The 13,871-nt window shown below is 47.9% G+C and overlaps 1 protein-coding gene across 1 annotated transcript in view; it reads left to right on the top strand.

The window, feature by feature from the left end:
- Nucleotides 1-13,345, top strand: part of LOC144600713 (sodium- and chloride-dependent neutral and basic amino acid transporter B(0+)-like) — a 52,161-nt gene extending 38,816 nt beyond the window's left edge. Inside the window, exon 15 of the mRNA XM_078412625.1 lies at nucleotides 13,074-13,345. Within this exon, the coding sequence (XP_078268751.1) occupies nucleotides 13,074-13,211 (138 nt within the window). The 3' untranslated portion in view covers nucleotides 13,212-13,345. The remainder of the gene's footprint in view (nucleotides 1-13,073) is intronic.
- Nucleotides 13,346-13,871: the final 526 nt, after the last annotated feature.

The raw sequence follows: 13,871 nt of genomic DNA on the forward strand, positions 1-13,871 counted from the left end.
GGAAGGTCCAGTGGCCGAGCCGCACCGGCGCTGTTAAGTCCCGCGGCCGTGCTGGGCGATGGAAGGCCCCGCGGCAGAGCCGCAACGGCGCTGTTAAGTCCCGCGACCGTGCCGGGCGATGGAAGGCCCCACGGCCGAGCCGCACCGGCGCTGTTAAGTCCCGCGGCCGTGCCGGGCGATGGAAGGCCCCGTGGCCGAGCCGCACCGGGCGATGGAAAGTCCCGCGGCCGAGCCGCTCCGCGCTGGAAAGTCCTACGGCCGTACCAGGCGATGGAAAATCCCGCGGCCGAGCCGCACCGGGCGATGGAAGGCCCCGCGGCCGAGCCTCGCCCCGAGGAAGAGACCTAAAAAAAGAAAGATTCCCCCCCCCCACACACAGCCAAAAACAAAACACCCCAACACCAACATACAAACAAAAAAGGACAGACAAACAGCGAGCCGCAGCCATTAGGCACCGCCACACGTGTTATTAGCAGAACACATACAGTAAATGCACTTAGCTGCTGTTAGTTCAAGCTCCTATACGAATCTGAATAATAGCCGAATTGGCACACTAGATGACGTGGTAGAAACCTGACCTAGATTACAGATCGGGTGTACAACAGTAAAACCAGACATGGATCTACATCCTCCTTCTTACGCATAAACCCACAAACTAGATAAAAGTATATATAAAGCTAAAGCCTACCGACATCACAAAAAAGGATGTAAACATCAACTAAAACAAGCGCTAAGCAGTGGAGGATACAAAATAAGTAAGACGAATATAAGGAAACGAAGAGGACCCTAATCAATCAGAGTCTGTGATAAGTGTCTAAACCACAGTTTTTGTACTTGGGATTGGGCTTACTAACCCGTCCTGCACGTGTACGGTCCAAGCCCTCTACTGTACTCATTGCAGGTGACAGCACCGCAGGTGGTGGTTCGATCAGCACCGGCCTCGCAAAGGTCTTTTGCACAGGGGACTGCACAGGTGACATCACAGGTGACTTTACAGGTGACTTCACCACCGACACCAGCAGCTACTTCCGGGGTAAAGAACAACTCACGGTCTGCCGACACCTGTCCCCCATGCAAACCAACAGTTCCACCATCAGTCCATAACATGTCATCTGGGACCTCTGTGTAGCCATACGAATACTGCTGAGATGGCACCAGCTCGTTCACCAGTAGAATGTGTTTTCTGTTCCGTCTATAGATTCCACCTTCCGATTGGACTAAATAGGACCGCGGCTCCTGGCATGTTCCTCTTACTACGCCCAAACGATCATATCCCTTCTGGGTCTGCAGGTGGACCATCTGACCCTCTGACAGTGGCAGGAGTGGACGACTAGACTGGTCGTAATACGCCTTCTGAATCTGACGTTTGTGTTGCAGCTGAGCCTGAACTGATTGAGGCTTGCATGAGAATCAATGCTATTAGCTGATATAGTTAATTAGAGATATTGAAATTTTGTTGTAGATGGTTGAATATGGTTTATTTTGTTGTTGTAAGCAGGTGGAGCAGCTGCTATGGGAGAGAGAGAGAGAGGGAGGGAGGGAGGGAGGGAGGGGGAGAGGGGGAGGGGGAGAGAGAGAGAGAGAGAGAGAGAGAGAGAGAGAGAGAGAGAGAGAGAGAGAGAGAGAGAGAGAGAGAGAGAGAGAGAGAGAGAGAGAGAGAGAGAGGAAATTGCCTCCGCAGCAATTCACTCTCTCACCCCAACAAGAAGAAGCATGCCGCAATCTAAAACAGTGCTAGCCACTGCACCAGACATTGGACGTTCTTTATAAGATTGCCCCTTTTCAGCTTTATGTGATCAACCTATTGCAAGCCCCAGCCCTCCCGACACAACTGCCTATTATCAGGTGCAATGCCCATCCGGGTGGCCGCGACTACAATTTCCAGGGAAATGCCCTTTGCTGACATCACTGCCTGCACCGTAGCTTGCAAATCCTGCACTATGGTCCCACAGAACCAAAGATTCTATTGCCATTGACTCCTTGACAGGGCTCAGGCTTACCCCTCTTGGGCAAATTTTGTGCCTGATGCTTTTCTGCCAGTTCCTTTAAAGTATATACACTTCCTTATGCGTGTTGGTAAGGAGGGTATGGTCAGGATGGCAAAGGAAACATGGCATCCGAAAATTCGCCAGGAGGCGTTAAAACAAGTCTCAGATTTTGAAATTTGCAGATTAAATAATCCCGGAAAGACAGTAAATTGTCCAAAGGGAATGACACCCATACCAGGCCGACCATCAGTCACTGAAATGAAGCATGCAGGTACAGCAGGCAGTGAAGAAAGCCAATGGAATGTTGGCCTTCATATCAAGAGGAGTTGAGTATAGGAGCAAAGAGGTCCTTCTGCAGTTGTTCAGGGCCCTAGTGAGACCGCACCTGGAGTATTGTGTGCAGTTTTGGTCTCGGAATTTGAGGAAGGATATTCTTGCTAGTGAGGGTGTGCAGCGTAGGTTCACTAGGTTAATTCCCGGAATGGCAGGACTGTCGTATGTTGAAAGACTGGAGCGACTAGGCTTGTATACACTGGAATTTAGAAGGATGAGAGGGGATCTTATTGAAACATGTAAGATTATTAAGGGATTGGACATGTTAGAGGCAGGAAAGGGGTACTGATTTTGAATGATCAGGCATGATCACATTGAATGGCTGTGCTGGATCAAAGGGCTGAGTGGCCTACTCCCGCACCTATTGTCTATTGTCTATTGACCCTTTGAGTGTATATAAGTAGATCTTATAGAGTTGCCACGGGCACATTATGATTCAGTGTGTGGAAGTTATTTTGACCCACATGCCCTCAGCGATGAATTAATTATTTATGCACAGCAATTAACCCATGCTTTACCAGTCCTGCATTCCAAGTTACAAGAGGCACAGAAGCCACTACCAGTTACATAAGGGGACAGTCCATAATGCCAGGAGACTACGTGCTGAAATCTCTCCTCAGAAAAGACGAGGTTAACTTATAATGAAAGTGCACCTGGTGATCGTCTGTCTTAAAGCCTTGCTGATTCCAGGTATGATGGTGGTGAACGTGGATTCCAGGTATTCCACGTTCACCACCTGTGCCAAGGAGATGTACTCTAATGCGATGATGATAAACCGGAGGGATTTGGAGAATGGAACGTCAGCCAACTGAAGGCCTGTATTGGACTTTTGAGGCATCTTCACTTTTCATGACTGTTGAAGGACCGTCATCATAAAATGTTGCCTTGTTATTGAACTGTGTAAATTTGATGAAGTATGTCCAAGTGCGGGAGGTTGGATTCCCATAGAACTATGTCGGGTCTCTCCACTACAGAGACGCAAACGTGATCTCCAGTTTCTCGGAGAAATCCCGAGGTAACTTATTTCTCCGAGCTCACTCAGCTATGTACTCCCCAGTCAGTTGTACCTCAGAACAGGCATTATTCAGCATGACCAGAATGGGACCCCCTAAAGTACCTTATATGTGATAATTGGAGGGCGAAAGCAAAAATAAAGATGCCTAAACCTATCTACCTTATTTATGAACCCTTCACCCCCGTCTGCTGTTTGTCTTCCGTTATCAAAGGATAACTCACATTCACAGGACGTAGGTTTGGTTGGAGATATCACCAAACTGTGCAAATTCACACCCAATGATGACCACATATTGCTTCCACCAGGAAAAGGAGGGATGCGTATATGTTAATCACCCGACCAACATCACATGGTTGATGCCGTTTTGTGATAACAGGACCTGTCAGGTCAAAGATGGCCAAGGGAAGTGTAAATGCCACCACTATACCTGTGTTCCTCTTGCTATGGGAATCCCTACCACCACATGTGTTCTTTTGCAGACTCCACACTAGTCTGTGGAGTCTGCAATAGAACACATGTGGTGGTAGGGAATTATACGTTCCCACTTACCCAGATGACTAAAGAAAGAGGTGGCAGAGATGCGCGATGGTTCTCTGAGCAGTTTAGGAACTGGATAGAGGGAGGTGAATTAAACATGTATTCGATATCTCATGGCACCTTGTTTTTAACAGACTCAAATCTCTTCTTTTTCTTTAATGGTACAGCCACTAATGGCCTGAATCCACCATTCCCGAGACAGGTGGCAATATGAACCCTGGATAGATTAGGCGAGTGGGCAAATGCATGGCAGATGCAATATAATGTGGATAAATGTGAGGTTATCCACTTTGGCGGCAAGAACAGGAAAGCAGAGTATTACCTGAATGGTGACCGATTGGGAGAAGGGGAGATGCAACGTGACCTGGGTGTCATGGTGCACCAGTCATTGAAAGCAAGCATGCAGGTGCAGCAGGCAGTGAAGAAAGCGAATGGTATGTTGGCATTCATAGCAAGAGGATTTGAGTTTAGGAGCAGGGAGGTTCTGCTGCAGTTGTACAGGGCCTTGGTGAGACCGCACCTGGAGTATTGTGTGCAGTTTTGGTCTCCTAACCTGAGGAAAGACGTTCTTGCCTTAGAGGGAGTACAGAGAAGGTTCACCAGATTGATCCCTGGGATGGCGGGACTTACATATGAGGAAAGACTAGATAGACTGGGCTTGTACTCGCTGGAATTTAGAAGACTGAGGGGGGATCTTATAGAAACATATAAAATTCTTAAGGGGTTGGAGAGGCTAGATGCGGGAAGATTGTTCCCGATGTTGGGGGAGTCCAGAACCAGGGGTCACAGCTTAAGGATAAGGGGGAGGTCTTTTAGGACCGAGATGAGAAAACATTTCTTCACACAGAGTGGTGAGACTGTGGAATTCTCTGCCGCAGAAGGTAGTTGAGGCCAGTTCATTGGCTATATTTAAGAGGGAGTTAGATGTGGCCCTTTTTGCTAAAGGGATCAGGGGGTATGGAGAGAAGGCAGGTACAGGCTACTGAGCTGAATGATCAGCCATGATCATATTGAATGGCGGTGCAGGCTCGAAGGGCCGAATGGCCTACTCCTGCACCTATTTTCTATGTTTCTATGTTTCTAATACCCTGTCCCTCCCAGTGAGGGTCTCATCAAAGGTTGGTGACTAAAGCTGTTTCGGAAGAATTTTGTTCAAAGTGGAAAGATCCCACATCTCTGGGAACACATGGGAGCTCTGTGGGATATGGATGGGCGAGCTTCTTTAGTCTAGGCTTCACTAGAGGTTATTTGGCTGCCAATAATCACAATTACCTCATTTGTGGTCTTACTATCTTGGGCCCTCGACATGATTACCCAGGGACTGACTGAACTTAGGCTCTTTACTATGTAAAACAGATATGCCCTAGATTATTTGTTGGCTCGGGAAGGTGGTGTCTGTGCTATAGTGAAAGTTAGGTGTATGATGGGAGTTAGGGATCAGACAGAGAATATTACTTGTTTTATTAAAAGATAAGGGAGCAAATGGATAACATGAAGGAGTCGAATAGTTGGGGTGATTGGGGTTTCGGAGGCTGGTCGGACAAGTTGATTAATATAGCATTGTATCTGGGAATTTTAATTGTTTGTATTTTTGTAGGGTTGGCTATTCTGAAATGCGTATTGAGAAGAATGCAGATGGTGTTAGAGAGTATTGGTACTTCAAGAATGTTAGTGGTAAGACAAACTGAGTTGTGTGATAAGGAGGCTGAGGATATTAATAGTGTGAAGGAAGAGTTTGAACGACTAGGTAGATTATTAGATGAGGAGGTGAAGATTAAGTGGTTTTGAGGATGACCAATTTAATAGAATAGGTGTAGTAGAATATGTGGCCTTTGGAGGGCGATACCAGAAGAATGATGCATGTCTGGAGTTTTGGAACTGAAAGGGTTAAAGCGATGCAGGCAAGAAGCAGTTCATGTTAGAGATATTGTAGCAGGGAGTAGTTTTTCTGGTGTCAGGGGTCATTGTTTAGAAGTGTTAATGATGGTCTAGTATTGATGTAGTTTCCTTTCTGTAGAAATAAACAAGGTTTAGATTTGATTGTACTTAGAAGTTTCGCCATCAGATCCCACCTCGCCCGAAAACTTGCCAAGCTTCCAGAGGGCATCAATGATCGCCTGATGACACTTCAACTCCCACTTGGAAACAAGAAGAGTGCAACATTGATCAGCGCATATGCCCCAACAATGACCAACCCGGATGATATCAAAGATAAGTTCTATGAAGATCTTGATGCCCTCATTGCAGCAGTCAGAGAAGCTTATTGTCCTCGGGGACTTCAATGCCAGAGTGGGGACAGATCACCAGACTTGGGAAGGGATCATTGGAAGACACGGCACTGACAAGTGCAACAGCAACGGCGTTCTACTCCTGACTATGTGTGCCTCACATGACCTAGTCATCACCAACACACTCTTCCGTCTCCCCACCCGTAAAAAGACATCTTGGAAGCACCCACGCTCCAGGCAATGGCATCTGATTGATTATGTCATCACCAGGAAGAGGGACAGGCAGGACGTGAGAGTGACAAAGGCCATGTGTGGTGCCGACTGCTGGACTGATCATCACCTCATCGTGTCCAAACTCAAGCTTCGCAACGTGCCCATGAGAAGACCCCAAAGTCTGAAGACTACAAAGAGTCTCAACGTCTCCAAACTGAAGAGCAGCAAAGTTGCAGAAGAAATCTCCCGAGACCTTGATGGCAAGCTGGTGGACGCACCCCATGATGACCAGGACAGCACTGACGAACGGTGGGTGGCCTTCAGAGATGCAGTCTACTCCATCACCCTCGAACACCTCGGGCCAGCATCCCGTAGAAACCAGGACTGGTTCGACGAGAACGACGAAGAGATACAGGCATTGCTATCAGAGAAACACCAACTGTTCAGAGCACATCAGACCTCACGTCACAAGCGAAGAAAGATGCCTTTGCCAGCGTAAGACAAAAAGTACAGAAGAAACTCCATGAGATGCAGGACGCATGGTATAGCAAGAAGGTCGATGAAATCTAGGGCTACGCAGACAGTCAAGACACCAAGCGTTTCTACGACGCTTTGAAGGCTGTGTATGGACCCCAGTCCTCTGGCTCCTCTCCCCTCCTCAGTGCAGACGGGACCCAGTTGCTGACAGAGAAGAAGCAAATTCTGGAGAGATGGGCTGAACATTTCAACCAGGTCCTCAATCGCCCTGCTAATATCAACGACGAGGCCATCACTCCCTTACCTCAGATAGAGACCAACCAGGACCTTGACAACCTCCCGACAGAAGAAGTCACAAAGGCCATCAAGCAACTTTCCTGTGGCAAAGCACCAGGATCAGATGCAATTCCTGCTGAAGTGTACAAAGCAGGAGGCCCTGTCATGATGCAGAAGCTGACTGAACTCTTCCAGTCATGTGGAATGAAGGGAAGGTCCCACAACAGCTGAAAGATGCCAGCATAGTCCACATCTACAAGAGGAAAGGCAACCGCCAGTCTTGTGACAATCATCGAGGCATCTCCCTCCTGTCCATAGCTGGGAAGATCTTGGCTCGCATCCTGCTCAACCGCCTCATTCAACACCTTGAGCAGGGTCTCCTTCCAGAAAGCCAGTGCAGTTTCCGTGCTGGACGTGGAACCGTCGACATGATATTTGCTGCACGCCAACTCCAGGAAATATGCCAAGAGCAGCACGGCGACCTGTTCGTGACCTTCGTCAATCTGACAAAGGCCTTCGACACTGTCAGCAGAGATGGCTTGTGGAAGATAATGCAGAAGTTTGGCTGTCCCAGCAAGTTCATCACGATTGTCCAGCTGTTCCATGACGGCATGATGGTGAAAGTGCTAGATGATGGAGACGAGTCGGAAGCCTTTCCTAGTGACAAACGGCGTGAAGCAAGGTTGTGTTCTTGCCCCTACACTCTTCAGCATGGTCTTCTCTGCCATGCTGACCGGTGCCTTCCGTGACTGCCAAGATGGAATACACATCAGGTACAGGAACTGTCAGCAGGCTGTTCAACCTCAGGTGCCTGCAAGCTGTTACAAAGGTGAAGGAGACCATCATCAGAGATTTTTTGTTTTACTGATGACTGTGCCCTCAACGCCAGCACAGAGCAGAAGATGCAGCATGAAATGGACTGCTTCTCACAGGCCTGTGACAACTTTGGTCTCTCCATTAGCACCAAAAAGTCTGAAGTTACGTACCAGCCCGCGCCTGGAAAGCCCTACCAGGAACCACACATCACGGTGAAGGGGCAGAATCTACAGGCAGTCGACAGCTTTACCTATCTGGGTAGTACACTCTCGCGAGTGGTGAACATTGACGCTGAGGTCAACAACAGGATTGCCAAGGCCAGCGCTGCCTTTCGGCGACTCCGTGGGAATGTTTGGGAGCGGAGAGGACTCAGCCTTACCACCAAGCTGAAGGTCTACCGTGCAGTGGTACTCACCACTCTTCTCTATGCCAGTGAGACCTGGACTGTCTACAGCAGACATGTCAAACAGCTCAACCACTTTCACTTGAGCTGCCTACGCAGACTCCTTCACATCAGGTGGCAGGACAAAATTCCCGACACAGGTCATGGAACGGGCCGGAATCCCCAGCGTCCACACCCTCCTACGGAAAGCCCAAGCCAGATGGGCAGGCCATGTCGTCAGAATGCCCGAGAGTCGACTGCCAAAACAGCTTCGTATGGAGCACTGTGTCAGGGCAAGCGCTCAGTAGGAGGACAGAAGAAACGGTTTATGGACTGCCTCAAAGTGTCCCTCAAAGACTTGGACATCAACCTCAGCACTTGGGAGTCTCTTGCTCTGGACCGTCCAACCTGGCGTAGCAAGCTCACCACAGGAGCCCGTGCAGCAGAGAACAAACGCACTGCAGAGGCCCGGGCTACCTCCACTTCCACTGCAACACCCATCCACTTGTGTCCTACGTGTGGGCGTGCTTTCCGGGCCCGGATTGGCCTCACCAGTCACTTCCTGATCCACAGTCACCAATCCTCCAACTGAAAGTGAAGTCATTGTCATCTTCGAACCCAAAGGACGAACAACAACAACAACTTAGAAGTTTGGTTGTATGTAGTTTGTTTTCTATCCACATGAGGGAATATGACGGCATTGTTTTACTCTTGAGGTGTTTAATGTGATTTATTGTTTTAAGCTTTGATGGTTATCATAGGAGGAGGGAATGAGAATCTATGCTATTAGTTGATATAGTTAATTAGGGATATTGACATTTTGTTGTAGATGGTTGAAGATGGTTTATTTTGTTGTTGTTTTAGTTGATATAAAACGAATGTTTATTGTCAATAGAAAGCAATAAGATGGATGCCTGTGGCAGAAATGTTATCATTGGGAATGGAATGTGTTTGTCCCTTTGCGAGTGATAGGGAGTAGACAGAGGAGTATACGGGTTCTTTGTTCTTAAATGGCTCCCTTGTCTGATAGTGTTAGCTTGTGTACTAAAACAGTTAGAAGCAAGGTCGTACAGCTGCGAGATTGCTCGTATATAGTAGATAAAAAGTTTATTTCCCAACAACAACTCCTTATATGGGTGCGTGTGAAAGTAGGAAAAGTTTTGAATCCACTCTAGGTAAATTGATGCGTTTCCCCGAAAGCATGTGACCTATATTAATGGTTTGGTTTCTAAGCATGTGACCTGTATTAATGGTTTTGTTTTCTCTGTAACCATGGGAATTGTATTAGAATTGTAATTGGTCATTGATTTCTTTTCTGTCACATTCCTTTTTGCTTTCTGTATAAAAAGTAAACAATCGTGGAAAAGTTGTTCTTTCCCTCTCCCCAGTTGAGATCTTTTCAGACACCAGCATTGTATCTGTTGATCATCACGGGAAGAACCCCACTGTGGAATAAATTTGTTGTACTCATCCAGTATACGTATGTTATTCAGGCTGAAGGTAAAGAACTCGGAGTAGCACGCAGACACGGGGCTGCAGCAACTGCCTTGCAAGGGGAAGAGTGGTGCGAGTTTGCCTGGACATCAGACGTTGTGCTGGCGAACCCAGCACCGGGTCGCGTGAAACGTTGCGAAGATTAAGGAGGTTCAGAAATAAATTGGACCTGACTCTTCTAGACCTCTCCATGACCTGCTTGGCACTATTGACAGCCCTCTCGGCCAACCCGTTCGACTGCGGATACTCCGGGCTGCTGGTGATGTGTTTAAAATCACAGTGCTTAGCAAAGTCTTTGAAACATTGATTGGCAAATTGTACATCATTATCCAACATGAGGATGAGAGGAGCCCCATGGACCGAGAAATGTCTCGCAAGTTTTTGAATAACCGCCGCCGCCAAAATTGTGCGGAGCTATCACACGACTTATCTGATGGTGCTACTGTAAACATTCCGGAGAATATGCCTTCATCGGATGGAGTTTGTCTCAAAACATATTCTGTCCGAGACCAACTTGATAAACACAGAGATCGCCAAATCTGCAGCTCCTCGCTACACGCTTTAACGAGTTTATATATGCTTCAACAGGTTCACCTGGCTTCCGGTTACATGCAAAGAATTTATGCTGTTCAATGATGAGGTTCGTCTGTGAACACACAACTGTCGAAATTTATCTTGAGATATATAGAGTTGTAAATTGTCTCAGCGGGTGTGACGACTGCACCATTTGCATCCAGTACAGCCTCCGCATAGACAAACAACTTCGCCCATCGAATTGCTTCCTATCCTGCCAAATTGAGGAGAATGGATGCTTGTGGGGTGTACAGCATCCATGTACACATCATACTCCTCCTCGAAGATACACCATTGTTCTCCAATGTCACTGTCGAAGACAAGTGGATCGGGCTTTCGGAGAGATTCAGCCATGGCTAGAACTGTCAAAATCCGTATGTAAACAATATATATGTATGTATATAAAGCCGCTGAGGGTGATCCGAAAAGTCAGAATCCCACTTCTGACACCATGTTCATTGATATATAAACACTGAGTCGTTCAGCTTTGTATATAAGTTCTTTATTAGCAGAACACATAGAGTAAATGCACTTATCTTCTGTTAGTTCAAGCTCCCATACGAATCTGAAGAATAGCCGAACCGGCACACTAGATGACGTGGTAGAAACCCGACCTGGATTATGGATCGGGTGTACACAGTAAAACCAGACATGGATCTACAGGTGCAGGTCAGTCAGTCTGGTCTGGTTCACACTGTTACGGTATAACTCTGACTGGGGGGTCCCAGTTCTCATCTGCACATGAAACCAGAGACAAGAGTTCAGGAAGGTAAGGAGAGATATGGGGCAGTGAGAGCTGCCTGACTGAAGCACATAACTGATTCTGATATCTGATGTCCCATGCCACAGATACAATAGGTCGATTTAAGAAGCTTTTGGATAGACACATCGAGATGCAGAGAATGAAGGGATATTAATCATGTGCAGGCAGAGGAAATTGGTTTAGCTAGACATCACGTTCAGCACAGGCACTGTGGGTTGACACGCCTGTTTGTGTGCTGTACTATTCTGTGTTCTATGTTCTATTTAGATTATCTTAATGCAGAATATGAATGGAACCTTAAGGGCCGGTCCCACTTAGGCGATTTTTTAGATGACTACAGGCGACTTGGCTGTTGCCACATACTCGCCGGGGTGTTACCTGTATGATCGCGAGTCGTCTCCAAAGAGTCGTAGCATTTCTGGTCGCCGCTGGATTTTCAGAATGTTGAAAAATTTTCGGCGACAGTGGTTTTCACGCCAATGAGCTCAGCTTGATGTATCCTGACGTAGGTGCTGTCGTAGGTTGTTGCCAGTTTGTTGCTAGGTGATGTAGGTTGTCGCTGATGCTGGCTTAGGTGAATTCCATTGGCGACTACCTACGTCAACCGGCGACAGGTATCGGCATCAAAACCGGAGGCAAAAATGACGTGAATTATCTTCAGTTGTCGCCAACAGGGTTGTAGCTTGTCGCGGGTAGACTTCGGTTGTCGTCTGTGTGGTCATAGGTGCGATCGTAGGTGGACGTCCTACTCACGACGATTGGGTCGCCAGTTGTCGGTAGCTTGCCGTATCTTGACATCGACTAGGTGGTAGGTTGTTGTAGCTTGTCGTAGACATTGTCGTAGGGGGGATCCAGTCGCCGGTTTTTCGGCGACCTGCCACGATTATGACAGTCGCCGGCAGTCGCCTAAAAAAATCATCTAAGTGAGACAGGCCCTTTAGACATCAGAGTTGCATCCTGTGATAGATATACATGCTTCATATAAGCTGCCATGTCTTGGAGTGAAGCAACTCCTGATTGGGTTCTAGGCTGATCCTGGTTGTAAGTTAAGGGCCTGTCCCACTCAGGAGATCTTTTTGGCGACTGCCGGTGACTGTCAAAGTCGTAGCAGATCGCCAAACTTTTCTTTTACCCGACGACAATGACTACGACAAGCCGAGTCAGGTCGAGATTACACCGTCTTCGGAAACATCGCAAAATTCCCACGCAGTCAATGCTTCTCCGGCGTCCTGGTTTTCGCTGAAATCACTGACAAGTCGGTAAGTACTTGAGAGTTTTGAACTATAACATCTTGTATGGGTTACTTAAAAAACAAGCTTCACTGTAACATGGAATAAACTGGATTTACTTCCAGTTTATTAATAGCTGTATTTAAAAAAATTATTTTCAAAAGTGCTTCAGTGGAGTTTTGTGAAAAGTGTGTGGGCATTCTTTGAAAATGTAAGGGAGATGCATATCTGGTTTCTGGGTTGAATATCTGGGTTTGGAGCACACTTTAAATGTAATGGCTGAGGCCAAAAACATCGTGAAAATTCCCACGCTTACCTAACCGTCAAACTGTCGCCTCCAATCTACCTGTCAAATGTCCTGACGGTAAATAAATTGGTTAAACACAAGTATTTTATGGTATTTTGAAATGACTTTACTTATTTTAATATTATGTGCTTCTAAATGTATCTTAAGAGAATCTATCAAACCTGGGGACAGCATGCGACAGCGCCCGCAATAAGCTACGATGCCTGGCGACAAGGCAGCTGTTGCCGAGAGATTTCAAACCGTTTGATTTCTCAGCGACGCGCCGAGATCCACTACGATCTTTGGAAGATTCCTCACGATCATGCCCGTGATACCCCGGCAAACGTTTGGCGATAGTCTAGTCGCCGGCAGTCACCTTAAAATCGCCTAAGTGGGACAGGCCCTTTAATGATGTAAAAAAATCAAATATAATGTATGAAATGTTTCATTTTTCTATTTGCAGAAACTTTCTGCTGCTTGCAGATCAGCTCCTGATTGGGGTCCGTATTTGGAACGGCACAGAGTGGAAAGATACCGAAAGAAGCGCGATCCCGCTGATTCCCCGTACACTATGGAACTTCTTACTGACGATAAAGTGTGAACTATTGCGAGAAGACACATTGTCGCCAGTGATACTGCATGCCTTTCACTTTCACGGGAGGAGTTGGCTGCGCCTAACGGCTGCGGCTCTCTGGCAGTCTGTTGTCTTTTTTTCTTTTTTTTTGTTTGTGTCGGTGTTGGGATGGTTTTTGTTTCTGTTTTTGGCTGTGTATGTGTGGTGGGGGTGTGTGGTGGGGGTGTGGGGTGGGGTGAAACCTTTATTTTATTAGGTCTCTTCCCCGGGGCGCGGCTCGGCTGCGGGCCTTAACATTGCCGGCGCAGCTCGGCTGCGGGACGTTTCAGTGCCCGGTGCGGCTCGGCTGCGGGCCTTAACATTGCCGGCGCAGCTCGGCTGCGGGACGTTTCAGTGCCCGGTGCGGCTCGGCTGCGGGCCTTAACATTGCCGGCGCAGCTCGGCCGCGGGACGTTTCAGTGCCCGGTGCGGCTCGGCCGCTGGACTTAACATCGCCCGGTGTGGCCGCGGGACGTTTCAGTGCCCGGTGCGGCTCGGCCGCGGGACGTTTCAGTGCCCGGTGCGGCCGCGGGACGTTTCAGTGCCCGGTGCGGCTCGGCCGCGGGACGTTTCAGTGCCCGGTGCGGCTCGGCCGCTGGACTTAACATCGCCCGGTGTGGCCGCGGGACGTTTCAGTACCCGGTGTGG

The sequence above is a fragment of the Rhinoraja longicauda genome, chromosome 15, assembly GCF_053455715.1.
Source record: "Rhinoraja longicauda isolate Sanriku21f chromosome 15, sRhiLon1.1, whole genome shotgun sequence".
NCBI lineage: Eukaryota > Metazoa > Chordata > Chondrichthyes > Rajiformes > Arhynchobatidae > Rhinoraja > Rhinoraja longicauda.